The 27,489-nt window shown below is 36.0% G+C and overlaps 1 protein-coding gene across 1 annotated transcript in view; it reads left to right on the top strand.

The window, feature by feature from the left end:
* Positions 1-27,489, top strand: part of Sycp2 (synaptonemal complex protein 2) — a 55,897-nt gene that overhangs the window by 19,832 nt on the left and 8,576 nt on the right. Inside the window, exons 15-34 of the mRNA XM_052181594.1 lie at positions 1,021-1,095; positions 1,664-1,810; positions 2,704-2,803; positions 3,508-3,656; positions 4,938-5,007; positions 5,309-5,366; positions 9,266-9,396; positions 9,542-9,960; positions 10,768-10,895; positions 11,646-11,683; positions 15,325-15,394; positions 15,485-15,542; positions 16,720-16,775; positions 17,176-17,237; positions 17,802-17,808; positions 20,936-21,090; positions 22,479-22,516; positions 22,951-23,133; positions 24,638-24,836; positions 26,426-26,631. Coding sequence (XP_052037554.1) covers positions 1,021-1,095; positions 1,664-1,810; positions 2,704-2,803; positions 3,508-3,656; positions 4,938-5,007; positions 5,309-5,366; positions 9,266-9,396; positions 9,542-9,960; positions 10,768-10,895; positions 11,646-11,683; positions 15,325-15,394; positions 15,485-15,542; positions 16,720-16,775; positions 17,176-17,237; positions 17,802-17,808; positions 20,936-21,090; positions 22,479-22,516; positions 22,951-23,133; positions 24,638-24,836; positions 26,426-26,631 — 2,349 coding nt within the window. The remainder of the gene's footprint in view (positions 1-1,020; positions 1,096-1,663; positions 1,811-2,703; positions 2,804-3,507; positions 3,657-4,937; positions 5,008-5,308; positions 5,367-9,265; positions 9,397-9,541; positions 9,961-10,767; positions 10,896-11,645; positions 11,684-15,324; positions 15,395-15,484; positions 15,543-16,719; positions 16,776-17,175; positions 17,238-17,801; positions 17,809-20,935; positions 21,091-22,478; positions 22,517-22,950; positions 23,134-24,637; positions 24,837-26,425; positions 26,632-27,489) is intronic.

The raw sequence follows: 27,489 nt of genomic DNA, 5'->3' as shown, positions 1-27,489 counted from the left end.
TTTGCAAGCTCAATTTGGGACTGTAAGATTAATTGCTTTTTTCCATTATCAAATTCTTAAAATGGTATAGATTTTTAGATCTTTAAAATTAGGCTGTGAAGGGGGCTGGCAAGATTTCCCAGTGGGTACAGGCACTTTGCCACTAAGTCTGAAGACCAGAATATGAGCCCCAGGATCCACCTTTGTTGGAAGGGGAGAACTGAGCTTACAAGTTGTCCTCCAACCACTGCATGTGCACTATGGCACACGCGTGCATGAACACCGCAAAGCTATGCTCTGGAGTACCTATTAGCTCAGTAAGGTCTATTGTTTGAGATGCCTGTATAAAATCTCAGGCAGCAGAATTGTCTTGACAGTAGCTACTTAGATCATTTGATGAGTTACTGACATGTATTTAAATAGTGAAATAAAACATTTTAAAATATTAAACATTTTGAGAATTATAGAAATAATAGAAGTAAACAGTTGATCTATGGAAAAATTACATAAACTAGAGAATATTCATTGAGGGTTATAGCACAAAGCATAATTATGGAGATGAGACTTGAAAACCCCTATAGAGAAAGGATATTATGAAAGTGTATAAACCAAGTACTGTTTAACTGAGAATATAAGGTGACATTTATGGAACATTTTTGAAGAATACTCTCTTAACAAATTTTGATAATGTAAAAGATTTATGTCAGACCAGACTTGGTGGTATGCACCTTTAATAACAGAATTCAGAAGGCAGAGGCAGGTGAATCTCTGAGTTTAAGGCTGGCCTGACTACATAACAAGAGCCTGTCTCAAAAAACTATTCAAAGATATATTAATAAAGAACCCTTATATAGAAATCAAAATGGAAAACTTGAGAATTCATAGTACTAAGTAATTGAAGTGTTCTTAACTTAGACCATTTATATATGTATATCATATTATGTATGATTTGGGGATAATTGGCATTGTGGAAGAATAGGTAGAAAATAAATGTACTAAGTAGAAAGAAAATGGTATCACTTTGAATTAATTGAATTTTAGGAATTTACCAGAAAACAAGGTATTTCAGTTGCCAAAACATCTGTTCATATACTTTTTGATGCAAGTGGATCACAGGTATGTCTCTGACTTACTCGATTTTTATTCAACACTAAATAACTATCAAAGAAAAGCCAATTTTAGAGGGTAACTATATGAAAACAAATGGTCTCAATATAAATGATTCTGCAATAATATATTTTAGTTAATGATAATTTGTTTATAGAGGTAAAAGATTATTGAAAACTACAATTTGAGTAATTTTAAAAATAAGGCCAGGTAGTGGTGGCGCATGCCTTTAATCCCAGCACTTGGGAGGCAGAGGCAGGCAGATTTCTGAGTTTGAGGCCAGCCTGGTCTACAGAGTGAGTTCCAGGACAGCCAGGGCTATACAGAGAAACCCTGTCTTGAAAAACCAATTTTAAAAAAAAGACTTTAAAATTAAGAACTGTGAGTGGCAGAATTTGTTTGCAAACATGGCTGTTTTATTAGGTTATTTGGTGAAACTTAGAAAATGCCTAATAAGGAAAGAGAGTATGAATATAAGAGGAACAGAAGCCTTGGGGAAGAAAACCTGTGATTTTTGAGAAATCTATTTCATTTGTAGTTTTTCAAATTAGAATTTTCTCCATTATAAATCTAACAGATTCTGGTACCAGAAAGTCAACCATCTCCAGTCAAAGAAAGCCTCATTCATCTAAAGGAGAAATCTAACCTCCAAAAGAAACTTATAAACCCTCTAGAAGTAGACAATAGCAGCAGCCAGGATGACAGGAAAAATAGCCAGGATGAGGTAAATATGCTGTCTGGCGATTTACTCTATTAAACAACCACAGATCAGTCACAGCTGAAGGAAACAGAGCTAAAGCATCTAGAGTGCATATAGTATTGCCTTGACCAATATAGCATTTTGGGTTTTTTTTTTTTTTACATCTTTTACATATGCAAAAAGAAGCAAGGATTTTAGCACATCATGTTTATTATGCTGTATATTTGTAAATCCTAAATTGGAAATACACAGAATAGCTACTTTTTCCCATTTATACTTGTTTTTCTACCATTGTTTTGGTTCTACCATAAGGTGCAAGCTTAAATGTCTTCAGTTTTTAAGTTCTTTTCTTCATACGCTGAGGCACCTTATTTATGTGGCATTCTGTGGAACTTGTGTCCTCTGTATTCCCTGGTTCTACTTACCAATTTCTGTTACTTTTAGGAATCACTCCAAAGTGGTGTGGGGTAATTCAAACCCTTTCAGAGAATCATTGGCACCAAATTCCTATAATTAGTTTATGAAGGAAAATATTAAAGGGTGCTAACATGCTGAAAGCCTTCAAAATAGTTTTAAATACTTGTACATGTAAGCATCATCTTTATGAAATATTGAAAACCACAAGTCATTGCTTAGTTAAATATTTATAAAATATTTTCAACTAGTAAAGGCACTACATTGTATATGCCCATTATGATCTATAAATATTTTAAAAGTTTGTCTATTTGTTCATTACCAGCCTTAAGATGGCACTATTTAAGTTAGCCTAAAACACAGAAATACAAGGGATATTGTATTTATTTAAAAATACTTAACCTTTTGCATGTAGTCAAGGCAAAACATTGTGAATAACATTGTAGGTTATTTAATGTTTAAATAGACTGTGTATTTATTGTGACTGTTTTTCATGGTTTAAGATCACTACACCTAGCAGAAAGAAAATGTCTGAAGCATCAATGATTGTTCCCGATACAGACAGATACACGGTGCGAAGCCCAATACTCTTAATTAACACATGTAAGTATTATATTTTCTTTCAAGATTTCAGCAAGTATTTTAAGAGAGGAATTTTTAACTCAGGGAAATTCTAGATATGAAACTGATAAAATTATAAATCACGGTATCTTTTAACTTAGAAAATGTATTGACTTAAACAATTATTAAAATATTAATATTCTGTGTTAGTAATTTATCATGAGCTAAGCAGGAGGCATCATAACAGTGATTAGAAATAGTGTTGGAGTTTTGAAGTTTCCTGGATTTAGTTCTTTACTAACAGATTTATACTTGATACACAGTATTCCCTGGGAAAATTCAGAATCATGGAACCAAAATACCTCATCAGTTGTTTAAAGGATCTCATAAAAATCATTCATTAAACAAATAATGATGTCAAATTGTGACATTCTACCTGTTACATTCTAGTATTAGTTACTTTGATGGCAACTTAATAATGGCCTTCCAGTCCAAAAATCCTAGTTGCCCACTAGGTGACAGACAGCCTGGTACATGTCAGACTTCTCAAATTAGTAGTTTCAAATTTGAATAATTCTCTGAATCCTTCCTAATGATTTTTTCTCCTCTTGTTAAATGGCATAGTATCCACTTATACATTTAAGCCAGAAACCTAGGGACTGTCCTGAGAACCTCCATCTCTCACATTTCACCTGAAAGTACCTCTGTAACAACAGGGAAAACAGCTACTGTCTTTGTTCTTTTAGCAACACCGCGAAGAAGTAGGGAATCTCTACAGGCAATAAATTCTGCTGAGAGAGCGGTTTCTAAAACATCAGAAAGTGGAATGGATTATGCTGTGTCCCTCAAATCTAGACAATCTGATGGAAGAAATAAATGGAATAATAAAGCCAATGTAAGGATACTTTGTGTTTAACAAGTTATTTTTGAAATCCATATTGAGCTGCTTTCTTTTCTAAATACAATCTCTACTTATTTAGAAAATGACTTGTTTTTCTAAATACCAGTTATCCTTGAAAAGGTCCTTATGGCGCATGACCCATTGAGCTTACATTAAAACTTTAAAGTATTGACTTCACTGTTCTTGAAGCTTACACATTGCTAGGAGAAAGGGACTTTCTGTCACTCTTTTATTATACAAACCCATGTCTGCTGTGAGGAGACTAGCACAGAAATGTGAGATCACGGTGGGGTATGTCCTTAAGTATCTCAAGGTCCAGCATGGATTTGACAGATTCAGAAGACTGCTGTTCTCATAACACAAGCGTCTTCAGATACACACATAGAATGTAGTAAGAACCCACTGAAGAGGCAGAAGCCTACCCCCAAAGATGAAAGCTAACTTAAATTAGTGTGCCCAGAAAGCAAAATGTCATAAGAGTTAAATATAATACAAAACATAGGGTAATGGTTTATATTATTATCTAGCTTGTTTAATAAAGTCACTATTTTTCTTATTTGGTGGCATAGTCCTGACTAGTAGCACAGAGAGAGCACAGCTAAGGTAAAATATCTAGAGCTATACAATATAGTTTGCTGATAGTGATGGTAGGCTAAGTGTTTAATCTGTAGGATGAATCTGTGGCTATAGAAAGATTTGTCAGGAAAAAATTACCTTGGAAATGGTCAAAATTTTTACTTAATAAATTTCAGCTCTTAACATTTTCAAAAGAGAATAGAGTATGAAATCAACAGCAGCAGGAAACATGTCTCTGAAGATTCTAGAAATCATTATAACTTTAAGTGTATTAGCTCTGAGATAAGAATAGAAAATTTGTAGAATAATTTTCCTCCTTGTCTGCAGTAAAAGTTATTTTCTTGTGGTTTTTTTTGTCTTAGATTTATCTTATGTATATGAGTACTCTATCTACATGCCAGAAGAGGGCATCAGATCACAATTATAGATGATTATGAGCCACCATGTGGTTGCTAGAAATTGGACTCAAGACCTCTGGAAGAGTAGCCAGTGGTCTAACAGTTGAGCCATATATCCAGTCCTATTTTCTTTAAGATAGGCAATGGTCTTAAGAATATGTGCATAACATTCATAAAATATGTATACCATCTAATTTTTATACTAAGGCAAACTTACATTTTCACATCTTAATGGTCTTTGAAAAGTTGAATTCATATGATACCTTAATTTATATTTACATGTATATTTCCTTTTTAATAGCATAACAAAACTACTGCAGTCATACAAAACAAAGAATATGAGGACAGTGAATCCCCAGACCAAAATTTCAGTAAGTCCTTATGGGGATTAATTTTAGTCAGTGTGAGTACACCTGCAAAAAATGTGTGTGTGTGTGTGTGTGCATGTGTGCACACATATGTGTAATAACTGTGCCGGCATTATATAAAGAAATGTTGGTGGGATGACTCTGTTTTAGACTGTATAAACCTTGCTGCTGGGAAGTTTGTGTTTGAGAGGGAGGAGGGTGCAAGGCCAATGTTCTCATCCCTAAATGTCAGCTTGTATAGATGCTCAATTTTGTCTTCCAATTGTGTGAAAAAGTGAAAATACAATGGTTTTCTTTTGTTTAGATGAAATTGAGGACACTCTCTCTGATGCATATGCAGTGGAAAAAGTAGACAAGCCTGTGTGAGTATGGCATCACTTAGCATTTATTCCTATTATTTTGGATGAATAAAAATGTAGTTAAAAGAAAGTTAATTTGAAAGAAAGGCCTTTGTCAGTCTTAGCATTAATTGTTAGGTGATAGTTATGATGGAACAGTGAGGAGTAAGGCTTTCCTTTTCGTTCTGTGTGGAACAGCTGTGGTCTTTGGTGGGGGGTTGTTTGCTTGGGTTTTTTTTTTTTTTAATTCTCTAATCTCTTTTTTTTTTTTTACAGTTCAGACTTTATCCTCTTCCCAGTCCACCCTCCGACTGTTTCACATCCCACACCTCCTCCCCCTCCAAAAACCTGTCTCCAAGAGAATGTCCCCACCCCCCACCCCACCAGATCTCTCCACACCCTAGGACTCTAAGTCTGTCTAGTGTTAGGTGTATCTTCTCTGATCGAGTCCAGACCCAGCAGTCCTCTGCTGTATTTGTGTCGGGGGCCTCATATTAGCTGGAGTATGTTGCCTGGTTGGTGACTCAGTGTCTGAGAGATCGGGGGGGGGGGGGGGCGGGGGACTTTATATGGGCTGCCCTCCTCCTCAGCTTCTTCCAGCTTTTCCCTAATTCAACCACAGGGGTCACTAGCTTCTGTCTATTGGTTAGGTGTAAATATCTGCATCTGACTCTTTCACCTGCTTGTTGGGCCTTTTGGAGGGCAATCATGATAGGTCCCTTTTTGTAAGCTCTCCATATCCTCAGTAATAGTGTCAGGCCTTGGGGCCTCCCTGTGAACTGGATCCCAATTTGAACCTATCACTGGACCTCTTTTCTCTTAGGCTTTTCTCCAGTTTTGTTCTGCAGTTATTTCAGACAGGAGCAAATCTGGGTCAGAGTTTTTGACTGTGGGATGGCAACCCCATCCCTCCACTTGATGCCCTGTCTTTCTACTGGAGGTGGACTCTACAAGTTCCCTCTCCCCACTGTAGGGCATTTTATCTAAGGGAGTCAGTCTCTCACCTCCCAGGTCTCTGGTACCTCCTAAGGTTGCCTGTTTTGATTCTTTCTGCTTGCCTTCAGGACTTCAGTCGTGTTCCCCCGAGCCCCCAATACCTGATCATGTTCCCCTCCCTGCTGCCGACCCAGGTCCCTCTCTCCCTCTCACCCTTCTTGGGATTGCTTTCTTCTCCCTCCCAAGTGGTATTGGGGCATCCTCACTTGGCCCCTTTGGCTTGTTACCCTTCTTGAGTTCTGTGCATTGTATCCTAGGAATTCTGTGCCTTTTTGACTAATATCCACTTAGTAGTGAGTACATACCAAATACATTCTTTTGGGTCTGAGTTACCTCACTCAGGATGATATTTTCCAATTCCATCTAAAACTGTTTCCATGTCTTTGAAGAATTGTGTTGTGATTTTGATCGGGATTGTGTTGAATCTGTAGATTGTTTTTGGTAAGATAACCATGTTTACTATGTTCATTCTGCCAATCCATGGGAGATCTCTCCATTTTCTAGGATCTTCGATTTCTTTGAGAGACTTGAAGTTCTTGTTATAAGAGGTTTAAAATACTAGGGTGTGGAATTTTTTTTTGAGTTCAGTGTCTTTATCTTTTTTAATTTCTATTAAATTATTTACATTCCAAAAATTGACCCCCTTTTCCAGCCCCCATCCTCTAGTTCTTTCTTCACCCCCTTCAATCCCCCATGTCTGAGAGGATGCTCCCCTACCTGCTGCTCACCCCAACCAGTATCCTTCTTCCCTGGGGCACCAAGTTTCCATAGGGTTAAGTGTATCCTTTCCCACTGAGGCCAGACTAGGCAGTCCTCTGCTACATATGTGCCTAGAGCCACGAACTGGCTTAGTCTCTGTGTGCTCTGAGGGTTGATTGACACTATTGTTCTTCCTGTGGGGTTACAATCCCTTTCAGCTCCTTCAGTCTTTTCTGTAACTCTTCCATATTGGTTCCCAACCTCAGTCCAATGGTTGGCTGTAAGTATTTGTCTCAAAAGACAGCCATGCCAGGCTCCTGTCTGCACACACAACATGGCATCAATAATAGTGAAAGGATTTGGTATGCATACATGCGGCGGATCCCAAGTTGGGACCATCACTGGGTGGCCTTTCTTTCAGTCTCTGCTCAGTTTTTGTCCCTGCATGTCTGGGACAAAGGAAATAATTCTGGGATAAAAATTTTGAAGTTGGGTGGGTAGCCCCCTGCCTCAACCGGGAGCCATATCTATCTCCTAGAGGTAGTCTCTTCAGGTTCTATCTCCCCTCTGTTGGGTAGTTTGGCTAATGTCATCCCCATTGAGTCCTGGTAGCCTCTCACATCCCAGATATGTGGGACTTTTCAGAGGTTCCCCCTGTCTCCTAACCCCCGCTGCTGCATATTTCATTTCATTTTCCTGGCCCTCTGGGCGTCCCTCCTGTCTCATCCCATGCTTGATCCTGCCTGCCCTTTTCTCCTCTCCTCTCCCCTCTCCCATCCAGGTACCTAACTTCCTCTGTCTCCCATGATTATTTTGTTGACATTCTAAGTGGGTTTGAAGCAGGCACACTTTGGCCTTCTTTCTCATTAAGCTTCTGTGAGTTGTATCATGGGTATTCTGAACCTTTTGGCTAATATCTACTTATAGTGAGCACATACTATGTGTGTCCTTTGAGTCTGAGTTACCTCACCCAGGATGATAATTTCTAGTTCCATGCATTTACCTTCAAAATTCATGATGTCCTCAATTTTAATAGCTGAATAGTATCCCATTGTGTAAATAAACCACATTTTCTGTATCCTTTCTGGGGTTGAGAGACACTTGGGTTATTTCTAGCTTCTGGGTATTGCAAATAAGGCTGCCATGAACATTGTGGAGTGCATATTCTTGTGATATGGTGGAACATCTTTTGAGAAATTTCCCAGGAGTAGTATAGCTGGGTCTTCAAGTAGATCTATTTCCAATTTTCTGAGAAACCACTAAATTTATTTCCAGAGTAGTTATACCAGTTTGCAATCCACCAGAAGTGGAGGAGTATTCCTTTTTCTCCACATCCTTGCCAGCATCTTCTGTCACCTAATTTTTTTTGTCTTAGCCATTTTGATTGGTATAAGGTGGAATCTCAGGGTCACTTTGATTTGCATTTCCCTGATGACTAAGTACGTCGAACATTTCTTTAGGTGCTTCTTGGCCACTTGAGATTCCTCAGTTGAAAATTCTCTGTTTAGCTCTATACTCCATTTTTAAATTGGGTTATTTGGTTCTCTGAAGTCTAACTTCTTGAGGGGTTTTTTGTTGTTGTTGTTTTATTTTGAATATTAGCCCTCTATCCAACGTATGATTAGTAAAGATCTTTTCCTAATCTGCTGGTTTGCCACTTTTGACAGTATCCTTTGCTTTACAAAAGCTTTTCAGTTTCATGAGGTCCCATTTGTCAACTGTTGATCTCAGAGCCTGAGCCATTGGTGTTCTGTTCAGGAAAATTTCCCCTGTTCTAATATGTTGGAGGCTATTTACCACTTTCTCTTCTATTGGATTCAGTGTGTCTGGTTTTATGTGGAGGTCCTTGATACACTTGGACATGATCTTTTTATAAGGAGATAAATATGGATAAATTTGTAGTCTTCTACATGCAGACTGCCAGTTAGACCAGCACCATTTGTTGAAGATGCTTTCTCTTTCCACTGTATGGTTTTGGTTAATTCACAATAAGTTAGGATATGCAAAGATGTACTTAGGTATATAGCTATGCAGTAACAGTAATGGTACTATTCTAGTATTTTTAATCTGATCATTTATATAATTTTTACAAGCTGTATGACAGCTTTTTCATGCTTAATTGCTTAGCATTTTTCAACAAACATTTGAGTATTATATAAAAGCATCATGTCTTAAAAATTCATACACTAATGTTTAATAATACATTGAGCAAATAAAATGTTTTCTAGATTACCTGGTATTTTAGACATCTCAAAAAATAAAGCACATTCCAGATGGGCATGTTGGACACCTGTAACAACTATCAAACTTTGCAATAACCAGAGAACTTATGCTTTACCAGGAGACACTTTTACCCAAGGTGAGAACAGTCTTTCCAGTTAAAACAGTAGTGTTTAGGGAAACAACACACTTATCCTAAGTACCTAACAAGTAAATTTGTTTACAGAAAAATTTAGATGTTACCAATATATTTATTGTAGAAGACTTTCTCATTTTTCCACTAGATACTGGTGTCAACAAAAAATGCACAAAACAAAAATCAGTATCAGATGATGATTCTGAAGAAGCACAAAGGGTAAATTATACTAAAGATGTAATCAAGTGTAACAAGTCAGATGAAGCAGAGGTTTGTGAAAGGAACATTCAAGAACAAAATCATCCTAAATATTCACAAAAGAAAAATACTGCAAATGCAAAGAAGAATGATTGGTGTATTGAATCTGAAACTACTTATAAATCAGTACTCCTAAATAAGACAACTGAAGAATCTCTCATTTATAAGAAGACATGTGTATTGTCAAAAGATGTGAATACTACAATCTGTGATAAAAGCCCTTCTAGAAAAAGCATGAGGAGTCATACAAAATCAAGAAAAGAACTTACATCTGAACTTACTTCTTGTGAGCTAGAAGAAATACCAGTGGTAAGTGTATTGAATGTATTGATTTCTTACACAGAGGCTTAATTGATTGCTACAGACTTGAAATAGATAAATGCCTTGTTCTTTAGTCCAGTTCCTGAATGCTTAAGCTCCCAGTTCACTTCCCTAACACAGACTTGTGGAACAAGATTGGTTTAACCAGGCATGTCATTATATATGAACTGTTCTGGTCTTTCATAATGCTTCTTTTCTATGACTGACTATTGTGTGTGCTATAAGTAAGGTTCCCAACTGTCCAAGTTTGCCTTCTATCACAGTGATGTACACATGACCAAAATGAACTTGGGTAAGAAAGAGTTTGTTATATATTAAAGCGAATTATAAAAAGAAGTTAGGGTTCATTCTCCATGGCTCACTCAGCCTGCTTTCTTAAACATACTTAGGACCACCTTCCAGGGTTGGCACCACCCATAGTGGACTGGGCCCCTTCATATCAGTCATTAATTAAGAAATTGCCCTTACAGGAAATCTGATGGAGGCAACCACATCAAGGTTCCTCTTCCCTGTTGACTATATTGCTTTTAAGCTGATAAATAACCAGAACAAATGGTAAACAAAATAAATATGTTGGAGATGGTAATGGTGTTGGTGGTGGCTTAATTTTTATGTAAAAAAAAAAGGGCTAAGACTGTTTCACAGAACTTGTATGTAATGGTCATCCTTTTTTTTTTTCTTGGAGCACAGAAACCTGACTGAGCATTTCTTAGGGTTTATGTATAGTGGAAAGTGCCCAAATGCTGTGCCTTGAAGTTTAACTTGTAGTTTTAAAGTAACTTCTAATTGTTTCAGAGAGAAAATTCAAAAGGGAAAAGATTTACTGGTGCAGCAGAATCCTTGATAAACCAAATTAATAAGAGGTATAACCCAAGTGATAGCATGATATCAACAAGAAAACTGATGGAGCCTCAGGATAGCAGGTATAGTCAGAAGTTGAGATAGTATTTTTTGACAGATACACTAAATTGGCTTGCACAGTATGAGAAAAGGTTTTAGGAACACATTTGAATAATATAAATTTCTACTAGAAAATAATTACTAATTTGTTATTATTAATAGTAGTAGTAGCAAATTATAAGACAGTGCATTCTAGAGTGTGATTATACTATATAAAGTATCAAAGTATGAAACAAAGTGTGGCATTCAAAGAGAAATCTATAAGACATAAATAACTTAGAATTTTGTTTCTAGAATCCTAGTAATGACTAAAGCTAAGTGTGCTAAAAATTTATTCCTTAAATTTTTAAGGGTGTCAGTGAGATGATATAATTGTATTAGCTAGTATTTCTTGTTTGCAATATTTTTGAAATATTATTCTTATCACAAAAATCCATTTATAGACTGGGAGATTGTTCATTCATGTTTAAATTCATTCTGGCCCTATGCAGTAAGAAATAAAAGTATTTTCCCGAATTAACTGTACTTTTTACAGTGGCTAGCACTTCTTCCTACATTTGGTGCAACTTAGATTTTAACTATGATCGTTACAGTTGTTAGATTGAAAAACTATCAGACTGACAGGAGATTTTAAGTTTGTGTTGGTGCCTGTTTCTTAGCATAGTTAAGTTAGTAATCTAGATATGTTTTAGTATTTATAATAGTGTTTACAAAAAATATTTTACTGATAACAGAGTCATTTCTTAAATATTGTCACTATTTTTTTTTTGTAGTGGGTTTTCAAAGAAACCTGAACTGCAGTTCAATAAGGTAGGTGCTGCTTAACTTAACAAATTTCTACAGTCAGACTCAATATTTGATAGTAAGCACTAAAATAATAGTTAGAAAATGGAATTAGGGGTGGGTCTAGAAAAATGATAGCTCAGAAAAGGGAATTATATTTAAAGTTATAGAGTGCTGCTAAATGGATTATAACAATAGACGTATTTAGTCACAAGTTACTTAAAATAGTTCCTTAACTTTCAGTTCAAGAGCACTGGTTGCTCTTCCAGAGGTCCTGGGTTAAATTCCCAGCGCCCATATAACAGCTCACAACCATCTGTAACCTCTGTTTCAGGGGATCTGACACCCTCACAAAGACATACCTGCAAGCAAAACAACAATGTACATAAAATAAAAATAAATAATTTTTTTAAAAAAGAAAAGGGAATTATATTTAAAGTTATAGAGTACTGCTAAATGGATTATAACAATAGACAATTTAGTTACAAGTTACTTAAAATAGTTCCTTAACTTTGTTTTTTAAAGAAAACGTTCTTTTTAAACTGGACCAAATGGTATACTCCTATATTTCCAGTTACTCAGAAAGCTAAGGCAGAAGGATTGCAAGTTTAGGGACTACCTAGATAACTTTTAGTCTCAAAAGAAGACAACTAAGGATATACCTCTGTGGTGTCTAGCACTTGGCCTACCATGTCTATAGCACTTGGTAGAGCCCCCAAACCATAAAAATTGTTTCAAATAGAGACCCAGTATTTTCATTTAGGGGTCTATGATTTAGTCTGGATTCTGTATATCACAATATCTTAACTGTTTTTTGTTTTGCTAGCTGATCCCATCTATCCTGGCATATCCTGGAATCTTGATTTTGTTAAAATATTTATTGTTTGTCTAGGCTTAAAAATACAGATCCTCTTTGACTTACATTTATAGTTCTTTTCTAAACATGTTCACTTGACTCGTTAAATGTCATGGGTCCACTCTCCAGTTCTTGGTTTGTTATTATACTAGTCATGTATAGTTTTCTTTGGCTTATAGCATGTTTTGTGACAGACCTTTCATTACATTCAAACTCTACCTTCATTTTCCAAACTTCCCAACTTTAACTATATCCCGCTCTTGCTCAGAAACCTTACTTTGTTTCTGCTGCTTGCTGCTTATTGAATTGAGTAGAGATATAGAATGGCATGCTAGGGGGTTTTTGTTTGTTTTTAAACTGTTTTTGCAAGACAGTAGTTTGGTTGGGAGATGTTTTTATTCAATTGATTCATTCTTTAGGTAGAGGGTTAACAATATTTTTTCTTTTTTTTTTATTCTTTAATCTTTTTGTTTTTTACAGTTCAGTCTTTATCCCAATCCTGATCTGCCCTCTGACTGTTCTACATCCCACACCTCCTCCCCCAATCCCCCATCTCCAAGAGAATGTCCCCATACCTATATCACCTCCCCACTCCCTTGGGCCCCAAGTTTCTTGAGAGTTAGGTGCATGACCAGGCACTCCTCTCCTGTATATGTGTTGGGGGCCTCATATCAGCTGATGTATTCTGCCTGGTTTGTGGCTCAGTGTCTGATCGGTCTCATGAGTCCAGGTTAGTTGAGACGGTCCTCCTACAGGACTACCCTCCTCCTCAGCTTCTTCCAGCTTTTCCCTAATTCAACCACAGGGGTCACCAGCTTCTGTCCATTGGTTGGGGTAAATATCTGTATCTGACTTTCAGCTGCTTGTTGGGCCCCTTGGAGGGCAGCCATCCTAGGCTCGTCTCTATAAGCACACAATAGCATCAATAGTAGTGTTAGGCCTTGGAGCCTCTCCCTGAGCTGGATCCCAATTTGGACCTCTCACTGGACCTCCTTTCCCTCAGGCTCTTCTCCATTTTTGACCTTGCAGTTCTTTCATATAGCAACAGTTCTGGGTCAGAGTTTTTTTTACTGTGGAATGGCAACCCCATCCTCCACTTGATGCCCTGTCTTTCTACTGGAGGTGGATTTTATAAGTTCCCTCTCCCCTCTGTAGGGCATTTCATCTAAGGTCCTTCCCTTTGAGTCCTGAGAGTCTCTCACCTCCCACCCAGGTCCCTGGTACATTTAGAGGGTTCCTCCACCTCCTACTTCCCAAAGTTGACTGATTCGATTATTTTTGCTGGCCCTCAGGGCTTCAGTTCTGCCCCTTCGCACCCAATACCTGATCATGTTCCATTCTTTTCTTCCCTCTTGCCTTTCCAACCCAGGTTCCTCTCTCCCTCTCACCCTTCTTGTGATTGCTTTTTTTCTTCCTCCCAAGTGGGATTGAGGCATCCTCACTTGGCCCCTTCGGCTTATTACCCTTCTTGAGTTCTGTGCATTGTATCCTGGGAATTCTGTACTTTTTTGACTAATATCCACTTAGTAGTGAGTACATACCAAATACATCCTTTTAGATCTGAGTTACCTCACTCAGGATGATATTTTCTAGTTCCATCCATTTGCTTGCAAAACTCATGATGTCCTCATTCTTAATAGCTGAGTAATACTCTATTGTGTAAATGAACCACATTTTCTGTGTTCACCCTTCCATTGAGGAACATTTGGGTTGTTTCCAGCTTCTGGCTATCACCAATAAGGCTGCTATGAACATAGTGAAGCAGGTGTCTTTGTGGTATTGTGGGGCATCTTTTGGATATATGCCCAGGAGTAGAAAAGCTGGGTCATCGGGTAGATCTATTTCCAATTTTCTGAGGAAACTCTTGATTGATTTCCAGAGTGGTTGTACCAGTTTGCAATCCCACCAGCAGTGGAGGAGTGTTCCTCTTTCTCCACATCCTCGCCAACATGTGCTGTCACTTGAAGTTTTGATCTTAGCCATTCTGATTGGTGTAAGGTGGAATCTCAAGGTCATTTTGATTTGCATTTCCCTGATCACTAAGGACTTTGAACATTTCTTTAAGTGCTTCTCAAACATTTGAGATTCCTTTGTTGTGAATTCTCTGTTTAGTTCTATACTCCATTTTTGATTGTGTTTTTTGGTTTCTTGGTTGTTAGCTTCTTGAGTTCTTTATATATTTTGGATATTAGCCCTCTATTGGATGGGATTAGTGAAGACTTTTTTTCAATCTATAGGTTGCTGATTTGTCCTATTGGCTATGTCCTTTGCCTTGCAGAAGCTTTCCAGTTTCATGAGGTCCCATTTATCAGTTCTTGATCTTAGTCAGAGCCTGAGCCACTGGAGTTCTGTTTAGAAAATTTCCCCCGTACCAATGAGTTTGAGGCTCTTTCCCACTTTCTCTTCTATTAGATTCAGTGTGTCTGGCTTTATGTTGAGGTCCTTGATCCACGTGGATTTGAGCTTTGTGCAAGGTGACAAATATGTATCTGTTTTCATTTTTCTACTGAATACAGACTGCCAGTTAGACCACCACCATTTATTAAAGACGCTTTCTTTTTCCATTGAATATTTGTGGCTTCATTGTCAAAGATCAAGTGTTTGTAAGTGTGGTTTTATTTCTGCGTCTTCAGTTCTATTCATCAAAGTGTTTGATTCATCCTTACTAAGGAAAATGTTACAAATACTAGATTTGTGTTAGTTGAATGCACAACTAGTAAATGTTTCACAATTCAGTTGCACATATGACTTTTCTGATGCAGCTAGCAATCTCATGTTTAAATGTTTTTATGTAAACCTCTTTCATGTTTTGCAAAAGGTTCAGAAAAAGAGTTACAGAAAACTGAAGACGACTGTTGTTAATGTTACTACTGAATGCCCACTGTGAGTAAATTTTCATAAGTGTTTGTTATTTGAAGAGACTGGATGTCTTCCTTATGCAGTGGTGCTAACATTTATCCTTGTTTTTCACAGGAATGATGTATATAATTTCAGCTTGAATGGTGCCGATGAGCCTGTTATAAAACTTGGTGTAAGCTAACAATCCACTGATTTTGTGCTTAGTTCTTCTGTACTCACCTTACAGCTATACACAATTATGAGTATACGTTTGAGATGCTTCCTGAGATAGATATACCTTACAGTGTTTAAAATATAAAATGGTGCATTTGGATTGCAAGCATAAGTATACCTAGGTAGTTTTTTCTATTTTTTTAATATAGAAAAATGAGTTAACTGGAGATTCCCAGTACTTGCTCTTTAAAGAAAATTATGATTTATTTGAATGCATTAATAAGAAATTCAGAATCACCAGCAGTGTGTTGTGTACCATTAAAAAAAACCTGAAAGGCTTCCCTTGTTTATTTAATGTTTTCTCTCTATTTCTTATATCTTCCTGTCTGTTTTATGAGTCTGAATCCTTGCCTACCTAAAGGTTGTCTTGTGAATCTCTCCTTGTGTCTGTTTCTCTTTGTGTGTGTTTATGTGCCCCTAACAAAATGGTTTTTTGGTCTGTGTTTATTGAACAGCACAGAAAGCATCACATTGGGAAGGAATGAGGGCTGCTTACAGAAATCTGTAACAGAGTTTGATATTTTTATAAAGAGATAGCCACATATTGTGTTCAGTGTTCAGTCATTTTATAAGACTACTTTCAACCTCTTAATTTTGCTATCTTTCGCAAATGATTATTATAGTACTCATGCATTTATTCTGAGTCAGGGACATGGAAGAATGCATAATTTAAGATTACAGATAAGCATTGTATCAGGTTGTAAAAGTTTATTACATGGGAAATCTAAGGCAAGTAAAGTTGTTACATTTTTTTTCTAAAAGGGGGAGTTGGAAAAAAAAAGGTTGAGTAAATTGTAGGTGATCAGTCTTAAGTGACCTCAACATGTATTATTTACTTTAGGAGTGAGGTCCAGCAAAAGTTTTCGTCTCTGAGAATGAGAGACTTTTACTATAAAGCATTGTCACAAGAAAAACACTAGTGCTTACTGTGATAAACATACTCTGATTTGTTTTGCTCTCAGTCTTTTACTGCATGTGTTTAGCTTTAAACAACAAATACTATGGAAAGTTGATTTTAATGAACAATTCTTATTCTCTGAAATAAAAGAAACAAGATTTTGATCATTTTTTCCTTTGCATTTCTCTTATTTTTGACATAAGTCATTTTTCTTTGTTTCTGTTTATTTTCAATTTAGATCCAAGAATTTCAAACTACAACTAGAGAAGCCAGTATGGATAATTCATTAAAATTGTAAGTTTTTTTTAAATTACAATTCAATAGATCACATTCTATTTAGCTCCATTTACTTTCTTTTTAAACAACATTCTCCTGAATTATTGACATATGAAAGGAGGGCATTAAGATCCCACTGTCATGATTACTCTAGCTGTGATTGTTACATCAGCACTTATTTTTAAATTGAATATGTAAAAGATTGGTAATTTGAATATTATGACTGTGATCATAAAGTTGAAAAATTAGTCCTTATTCAAACTCATATTTTAAAACTGATGTCAGAAAGGATTAGTAATCTGGCCATAATTACCCAGCTAATGCTAAAACTAGTGAAAGAGTTAAATCTGAAATCTTAGTTAGAAGAAAACAAAATATAATACATACTTAAAATTAATGTATATTTTTGTTCCTCCAGGGTAGATGTAAGAAATCATGATGAACATGACCCTTCTCTCAAAAGAAAAGATAAAAGAGTAAGTTATAATGTAATATGCCAATTAAAACCAATGTTTCTTATGCTACAATGGGAACTCAGCTTAGTGACTAAATGTTCTTAATACTCTTCACAAGATCTGAGTTTGGTTCTTAGCACCTGCTTTGGGAAAATCACAAGCCATCTGCAACTTTAGTTCCATGAGATCTGATACCCTCTTCTGAACTCTCCTGATAATTACATACATGTGGTTTAATACACACACACACACACACACACACACACACACACACACACCCAGCACAAGTACAACCTTTAAAAGAGTATTTCTTTTAAACATTTTAATACTTGAGATTACTAAACTAGAAAATAAAATATATGCTGGTACTTAAAAATAACTTTCAGGGGCTGCAGGGGGATGGCTCAGAGGTTGAAAGTATACTGGCTACTCTTCCAGAGGACCCAAGTTCAGTTCCCATCCACCTAATTGGGGGCCCACAACCATCTGTCATTCCAGTGACAGTTCCATGTATGCAGGCAAATTTTCCAGTCAGATGTGAGACTCTGATACTGTGTTTTGGTTCATAGATTGGATATTTTATCTGAAGTAGATAAGTACAATATTACATGTATGTGGAATAATGAAAATTTTTGTTCTTCAAGGAACATGACTAATTCAAGAGATAGCCATATGAATATTTTAAAACTCAAATACAGGATTTTTTTATCTCTGTAATATTTGTATTATTTCCTGGTTTTACTTTTTATTTTGTAGTCCCTGAAAAAAAATCCTACCTGTATAGTACTGTTGGAATTAGGACTTGCTATGAGGTGAGACTAGACCTAAAAGTGATGTATAGTGTGCCCCTGATTCATCTGCTTAACTTTTCTGATGCACTGTCAAAGAAGTTGTCATTGTCTTTAGAGAAGTGATCTAAAGTTTACATGAATGTAAAATCATGATGTGAGTTGTTGACAACTACTCTTCAAATGGCTTTGGTTCTGGTATTGGATGCCTTTGTGAAGGGAATTTTGAGAGGTTAACAAATGGAGGGATGTACACATGAGCTAGAATGACATTGAATGGTGGCATCCAGTTTATCATAGTGGGTTTTTGTTCTGGAAAAAACTCAAGGGATCCACGGGGGAAAACAACATACCCAATAAACAAGAGTAAGGGAAGCAAAGGGGCAGTGTGAATTTGGGGCTCAGGTTTTTCTACCTTTAAATCCTGAAGATGAGGAAGAAACAAATCAACCTTCATATTTATTTGTAGATGCATGAGAATATCTTCCAGGTCCTGAATCTAGAGCACAAAGGATGGTGGTCATTACAAAAAGTAGCATTGAAAGGTCTAAGTCTAGATTATCAGTAGCAAGAACCTCAAGTCTTTTGGTTTTGTTTGGTTTTTTTTTTTTTTAAGTTAAGAAGAAAATTTATTATCTTGTTTGGGAGGCTGGAAGTTCAACATGGTTTCACTGGGCTGAAACCAAGGCATAACCCGTGTTGTGGAAATTCTTCCTTCGCCTTTCCAGGCTTCTGTGGGCCTCATATTTACCTCACAGGCTGTTCTTCTGCCCTTCATATAGCAGCACTACATCTAAATTTAAGGTGCAAGTGCATTTACTAGCTTTTATTTCAGAGTAGTAAGTTGTGTTTTCCAAGGAATTTGTCTATTTCACCTGTAGTCAAGTTAATTGGCACTTTATTGTGATATATATATCACAATATAGTGCCTATATATATATATATATATATATTCTACATTTTTTGTTTACATTCCAAATGATTTCCCCTTTCCAGGTTACCCCCTCCTCATAAGTCCTATAAGCCCTCTTCCATCCGCCCATTCCCCAATCAACCCTCTCCCACTTCTCTGTCCTGGTAATCCCCTATATTGCTGCATCAAGCCTTTCCGGGACCAGGGCCCTCTCCTTATTTCTTCTTGGGAATGATTTGATATGTTAATTGTGTCTTGGGTATTCAGAGCTTCTGGGCTAATATCCACATATCATATCCATTCCATGTGTGTTCTTTTGTGATAGGGTTACCTTACTTAGGATGATATTTTTCAGTTCCAAGCATTTGCCTAAGAATTTTATGAATTTATTGTTTTTAATTGCTGAGTAGTATTCCACTGGTATAAATATACCAGTGGAATATTTTTTCTGTATGCATTCCTCTGTTGAGGGACATCTGAGTTCTTTCTAGGTTCTGGCTATTATAAATAAGGCTGCTGTGAACATAGTGGAGCATGTGTCCTTACTGCATGCTGGGGAATCCTCTGGGTATATGCCCAGGAGTGGTATAACAGGATCCTCTGGAAGTGTCAGCAGGTGTTGGCAAGGATGTGGAGAAAGAGGAAGTCATAGCCTGTTAACAATGAGCTAGTCTAAGTGTTAATAAAGGCTTAGTCCCCAAACTCACTGCTCCACCTACAAAACCTATAAAGTATAAGAGCCAAACTAAAGTAAGTTGGACTTCTTTTCCTTCTAAATTTACATATGATATTGACAACTTCATGCTTTCAAAACTGCCAAGATTATTTAGTCCAATCAACAAATACAGTGAATGTAGTAGTTCAAATTTCTCTTTACTTATTCACATCTAATCAAACTTGTGTGAATGCACTGGATAAGAGAGGGTGTGGAAACACTAAAAAGGGACAAAATAAAAAAGGAACCTAAAGATGGAAGCCAAGCTGGCTCAAGAAAGGTAACTTACATGATTTGCCTAACAGCAAAAAAGATACAAAGAGAAACAGATAAAATGAAGTTACCAAGAGAGCAGCAATGCTTTGATGTTTTTCCAATAGATCATTCAGTCTTCACCCTCCCAACAGACTCATATTGTGTATCATTCACTTGATGCAGAACACAGATTATTACAGATATTATGGACATACAATGAGACCTGTTCTCACTTAACTGGGAATGAAATGAGAAATTCCTATTTTGATGCCCTCCTTCATGTAATGGTACAGCAAGATGGGCCTTGTCAGAATGAAGAATCTTATGAAAACTAAAACCAGAGCCCTGATTTTGAATTTCTAGATTCCACAACTCTTTGGAATAAATATTTGTAGTTTAGAAAAAAAGATGAGGGAAATTCAAGTTAATGAGCAGTTACCAAAGTGGTCTAAACTAGTTTGAAAAATGATACATTGAAAACCACGATGGCATAGCCAATCCTATGACAATTTTAGAACTTGTCATATCATATGTTTCTCAGACAGTTTAGTGTGAGAATGAGCAGAAAAATTATCTTTCAATGGCGTACATTTATAACACTAAATGTACTCTATTGAAAGATAACTTGGCGCAAGACTTCAAGATGAAGAAAATGAAGACTGCTGGTTGGGATGTGCTGAGCATTCTCTTTATATAAATGAATGTTGTGGAAATGTGGACTGAATTAATCTGGCATTGACTGTTCACTGCAGCATTTGTCTAACTAACCATGGACAATATGAGAAAGAAAATTCCATTTTTTTTTTGATGAATTGTGGAATGGTTTCAAAAACTATACCTTAGGATGTATCGCAGTGGTAGAAATTTTGCCTAGCATATAAAAAGGCCCTGAGTTTGAACCCTCACCAGTCCTGAATGAACAAGCAGACAACAACAGAATTGGCAAAACTCAACCAGCATTTAGTTTATTATTTGGAGTATGTAGGTGCTTATCTTACTATGTATGTTACATACTAAGACATGTTTTTTTATTTTTTTCTATAGATGTTAAGTCATGAGAAGAAAACTCTCTTCAGTGACTCTGAAACAGAATGTGAATGTGATGACAACAAGACTGACATTAGTTGGCTAAGAGAACCAAAATCAAAAAGACTAATGGATTATAGTAGAAATAAAAACACAAAAAACTGTAAAAGTAGAAAATCAAGTAAGAAATTACTTTTTAGATTATGTTGTAAATTTTATTTCAATAACATGTTCTGGGCCTTGTAAATTAAATTTACATTTACTTTAAGGAAATCAGCTTTTATTTCAAGATTAAAAATGGCCATTCAAGGAGTGTTGGCTTAGAAAGAAGTTAAAATAAGATGTGAATTTTGGCAGGTATTTAGAATTGTTGGGTGAATGTTGCAAAAAGTGTAAGAGCCCAGCCAGATATATGTAAGACAGTATTACATGTAAGACAAGTATGAAGTAGTATAGTATGGTAGGGGAATGAATTGAGGTAGTTAGAATATATTATATTTATCACGAAATAGTGAAAGACAAGGCTAGATCTGGTTCAAGTTTGGACTTTGAAGCAGTGTTTAGAAGAAGTTTTGGAGAAATGTAAGGTACACATGCTTTCTTATAGGCTACTGTTAAAGATATTTACTTAAAGCATGAAGATTAGGAATCTCAGTGTGGTGATAGGAGTATTAAATATTGCAGTCAATAAATACTTAAAGAATTCTTCAGTGACAATTATTTTGTTGCAATGGTTGGATGCTAAGCTTAATATGTATGAGCTGATTTGTTGACTACATTAGAAGACTCTTCTTGTAAATAAGCCTTGGTTCCCTGGCTTTGATAATCTTACTTTTAGCTCTTGAAGAAATGCAAAAAGATGGAATACATTGTGCTTGAAAAACAAGAAAGAAGTGGGACTAAAATTGTTATCACTAATGTGGCGAAGTCTTAGGAATGTAATGTTGTACAAAGTAAAGCAAATCATAGGCTGTCATACAGGATACAGTATGTTATAAAATTCGGTGTCTGATTAGAAACACATACCTAAAGTGAATTTTTTTAAGCAAGTGAATGAGAACAGATTGCAGCAAAGTGATTATCATAGGCATTATTAGGGACAGTAAAAGAGATCATATAGATTCAGCATTACCCAGAGGCTCCTAAAGTTGAAGGTAGATTCATGGGTGATAATAGTCTTTAAAAGTTTGATAATACATAAAGGAAGGCAGGAAATGTACACTATAACACTAATAAGTTACCACTTTGAATATTTATGTTTTCAAGTGAATCTATAGATATATTTCCCATCATGATGTAGTATAGTCTGGCTGCTACAAAGTGTAGGGAAATGGCATGTCCCCAAAGTAGCCTGGCAGTCCTGAAGACCACATTTTCAGCAGAAAAACGGAGATTAAGTGTCCCTATGTTATAGTGGCTTGAAGTCACATGAAGCAGGGAAGCTTATTAAATATTTACAAGCACTGAGGGTGAGGGGCTTGTTATTGTATGATTTAAAATTTATTCTTCCAAAAATGTTTTGAAAATTTTATTGGTTGAAAATTTTAATCCCTTTACCCTGAATTACAGGATCATCCATGGAAAAGGGAGAACCAAGATCCAAAATGGTAACCAAGAGATAATGTACCTTTCAATGTCTGTCATAACAATTATCTTCCATGCCTTCATTTTCTTACCAGTTTCCATAGCTGATTCTTGATCCCAACTTTGCATTATTTTCTCACATTTTATTTTTAATTAGTGTCCTCATTTTGAATCTTTTGATTCTAGATATGTGTCCCTGCATACATGTGCATACACACACACTTAAATTTGAAGAATATTGGTCATCTCAGATATTGAATGATGGGAAATAAGACAGTGATATATGATAGGGATGGCAACATAAAATGCAACCACTTAAGTTTTTCTAATCAAGAATTATTTCATTCCTACATATATTGTATATTCAATTGTCAATGTGCCATTTTGTAGCAAATAGTTTATATTTCTGATACATCTGTTACTAATGTTACAATATTTGGAAACTTTTCTCCTAAAGGTGCTCAATAAAAACATTACAAAAAAGGATTATGAAGTAGTTGTAGATGGGAGAACCAGACTTCCACGAAGAGCAACTAAAACAAAAAAAAATTACAAAGATCTCTCAACTTCAGAATCAGAATCAGAATTAGAGAGTGAAAAAGAGTTTTCATATTTGTTTAAAGATAAACTGCCAACAAAGGTAAATAAAAGCAATTAAAATTGATAATCTTTAAATTTAGTTTTCTTTTACTAAATATTTTGTTTGTATTCATATAGTGCCTATAGCATACATATTGCTAGTTTTAACCACTTTATAGATTTACTTTAAATTTTGATATGTAGATGGTTCATTACTGTGAGTAGTTTCATCATAAGCTCAAGTGAGAATTTGAAGCTCAAGATACAAAAATCCACATATTGAGGAAGTGGTAGAGAGAATTTGAGACCAGACAGTCTGATGCTAAAGATCAGATTTTGACAATTAACACTATGGTGATCTTAACCCACTAAACCACCATTCCCTCTTATTTGTTTGTGTTCTTGTTATCACTTGCCTGAAACATTTTAAATATGTTATAATTGTATAAACTGATTAACATGACTGGTCCAAAGTATAGTTAAATGGAAGGTTTTTATTATATATATTAGGGGAAAGTATAGCCAGATGCATCTGGACAAATACAAAGCAGGGAGGGGGAGGAGTATTAGGATGAACAAGGCCAACAGATTGGTCATGGCCATGAGAAGGAGGTAGGGGAAAGGGATGAAGAAAGAGTATGTGAGAAGGGCAAAGAAGACCAAGAGAGCACAAAAGAGGAGACAGAGAGAGAGGGAAAGAGGAAGGGAGGGGGAGAGAGGGAGGGGGAGGGGGAGGGGAGAGAGAATAAGAATAAGTAGACAAAATAGCAGGGTTATAAGTAAGAACTGGAGGTGGAGAAGGTTCTGAGCTGGAGAAATTTAGGGTAAGGAATGGGATGAGAGGAACCAGGATGCCAGCATGGGCTCTGAAATGTATAATCGGTACATGCTAACACGCACCATCAATAGCTATTTGTCTCCTTGCTCCAGGGAATCTGGCTCCTTGGTGTAGAGGAGCCAGCTTCCTGAAGAATGCTGGCTTTTGTCTAACCCTCAGAATTTGAAGAAGTTAAATTTCCTTTGGATTTAACAATAATCACCATATTTTCTGCTACTTCTTGCTTTAATATTATCATACCCACCATTAAATATGTCTTTCAAAGCCATTCATTTTATCCATTTTAAAAATGCCTTTTCAAAATCATCCCCAGTGTACACCCAGAACTATAACAAATTCTCTATTATTTTTCACTCCAAGAAAAGACCCAAGTTTCTCAAGTGCTTTTGGTCTGATCCACAGTCTTACTCAAGTATGTCTCCTTTCACCATCCTGCCACACAGACTTCTCAGTGTCTTGAGTACTATGAAATTTAGGAATTCTTCTGTTTTCTCTAAGCTGGATACCTAAACGTTCTCTAAACTTTGAACCGTTAACGATATTCTATTTGCAGACAATTATAGTCTGTGTAGTCAATATATTTTCCTAGTATACTGGATCATATTTTTGCTAATATCTAAATTCATGTTATGGTCTTAAATAGTAATGAATCAATGTTGTAGTGTAACTTATGTGTCTAGTTGTTTAAGTGTATTTTAGCATAATTTGAAGTTACTGCTGCATTTAGGAGGAGACTATCCATTCCAGAGCCCAAACAAAGAAACTGCCCAAGAAACAACAGAAAGTCTTCAATTCAGAAGTGCCAAAAGGACAGTCATCAGAAGAGCAGAAAAATTCATCTAAGTTGAGAGATGGGAGAGAAGACAGTCCATACCTGCCTTCTGCATCCATGTCTGGGAGTTCATCATCTGTGGAAATGATGAGATGTCAGTATTTCTTTATTTCCCTTGCATTTTACTAGCATACTTAATGGTTTCTTTTTGTGAGTTTGAAAATATTTAAAGACTGATTTTGTAATATTTGAGATAGGAGCTAAAATGTTAATTTTAAACCATTTAGTGCTAATAATTTAGTTTTGTTGTTGTTTTTCCAACTTCAGAACATTATAGAATATCCAAGGTTTTCATCTTAGGATGTTAAAAATCAAATGACTCAATGTGGAAATGCTTAATACTCGTAAACTAAAACTATGAAGATGTAACAATATAATTTTAATATACTTTAAGCTAAATTATTAACATAAGAACTCTATGGGATTCTTTATAAAATTTACTGACAAAAGTCTAAGGAATATTGTGATGATTCTGTTAACTCATGGATGATCAGAAATAAGATTTGCTATTATTTTAAAATAATTGGTAGCGAAAATTTATATTCTTAGAGATTTAACTTAGGTCTTTCCGTTACAAAAGCTAAGTTCCTATTTTATAGCAATCCCAAATATGAATAATTTTAGTTAAATTTGAGAAATAGCATATCTTTTTCCCCTAAAGGAGCTGCAAGAGCCTTTTATTTTCTCAATGCTCAGAACCACTGTCACATTAAATAAGTTAAGACAGACATACACCACTTGATTGAGCTGAAAACTAAAAATTGATTTATATTAAAACTTATGTCCTCTTTTTTTAAAATTTTGGTGCATGTATGTACATATGCATGTAGAATGCTTTTTATGAAAGTGGGTCTTAGCTGGGTGGTGGTAGCACACGCCTGTAATCCCAGCACTCTGGGAGGCAGAGGCAGGCCTGGTCTACAGAGTGAGTTCCAGGACAGCCAGGGCTACACAGAGAAACCCTGTCTTGAAAAAACCAAATCAAAAAAAAAAAAGAAAGAAAGAAAGAAAGGAAGGAAGGAAAGGAAAGGAAAGGAAAGGAAGGGAAAGGAGGGGAAAGGAAAGGAAAGGCAAGGAAAGGAAAGGAGGGGAAAGGAAAGGAAAGGAGGGGAAAGGAAAGGAGGGGAAAGAGAAAGGGAAAGGGAAAGGAAAGAAGTGGATCTTGCTGATACCTGGGCTCACCAAATAGAATGTCTAGCTAGCTGGTGAGCTCCAGAGATTCACCTCCCAAGCTCAGAATTACAGGCATGTTTCACCACACCTGGCTTTTTATGTGGGTCTAGGGGATGAACTCAGGTCCTGTTGTATTTATGCAGCAACTACTGACTGAGCTGTCTCCCCTAGACTTACTGTACTCATTTTTAGTAAGTGACTTAGACCAACTGACTTTGTAAAACTTCTCTTAGATTATAATAGTTACTATGTTAAGATATTTAGCATAAAACTTAAAATGATCATTATTTAATCTCATACTGTAAATATTTTTGTTTAAATTGTTTTTGAAAGTTCTAAATTTTCAATTGAGCATTTTTCAAAGTTTTTATATTTCAAATATAGTCGCTATCTTTAAAAAATACACTTAATCCTTGAGGATTTGATAAATTATTAAATCTGTCATGCTTATTCTAGAGCAAGCACCAACAATAATATTGTTTTGTATGTTTGTGTTTCTGGGAAATCTAGGTACAGAGAAAATAACAGAAAGGGATTTTACTCAGGATTATGACTGCATCACAAAATCTCTTTCACCTTATCCAAAAGCTGTGTCACCTGAATTCTTAAGTGGAAACAATAGAGTTGTAGGTCAGGGGAAATCACCCATAATTTGTGAGACCAGTGCAATATGTGTGAGAAAGAGTTGCTCACCTGCTTCAGGACTGCCCTTTTCGGTAAGAATATAATTTTCCTTTATCATATGCATCTGAAAGTGGTAACTTGCCTGTAGTTTACCAAATATGTACTGCATATTTATTATTCCATGTTTATATAACCTTTAATATTTTAGTTATTAAACTCATAAGCTGACAATGTAAGAATGTAATTGAAAACTAGATTTCTTACCTGTTTAGTTATATAAGGAACTTTAAAACTCAAGAGGTACTAACCATTGCTTATAATAAAATGGTATTATTGACTGTTTAGGGCTTGAAGGTGTCAGAGCACTTGTCTGGCATGGATGAGGACTTAGAACACAGTACCATCAGTAAAAAAAAAAAAAGCACAATAGTCACTTAACTCACTTGTATCAGAAATCTTAAACTGCTGATACAATGCACCATCCCTACTGCTTTTAGTGGAGTGTTTTTTATTTCTAGATGATTTTAAGCTCCCAACCCCCACTTTTCCCAACCAGTAATCTTATAGGGGATATTTTGCAAACAAAATCTTAGGTTAAACTGTCAGTATGCCAAACAGTTCGGAGTAGTGCTATGCTTTTTAAAGCAGATGTCGGAGAAAGCTCTGCTCTAACTTATCAGCCCTCCTCTTTGCAAGACTCATTTTTCAAAGTTCCCAGTATGCTAGCTAGTATCTTATTAGATTCTATCATGTTTTTTTCCTGCATCTTTTAAACCTTTCACATGGCACTTTGTAAATGTTTATGTACATCTAGTTAATTCTAACCTCTTTAATCGCCTTCTATGATGCTTTCTATTCTGATGCAAATTTAGTTTGTTACATACTCACTTTCTGGGAATTAAGGCATTGACTGCCACTATTCCATAGTTTCAGCTGCATTCTATCTGATG

This window comes from Apodemus sylvaticus, chromosome 5 (assembly GCF_947179515.1).
Source record: "Apodemus sylvaticus chromosome 5, mApoSyl1.1, whole genome shotgun sequence".
Classification (NCBI taxonomy): domain Eukaryota; kingdom Metazoa; phylum Chordata; class Mammalia; order Rodentia; family Muridae; genus Apodemus; species Apodemus sylvaticus.
Note: the sequence above shows the minus strand (reverse complement) of the source record. Positions and strands in the feature narration are given on the sequence as shown.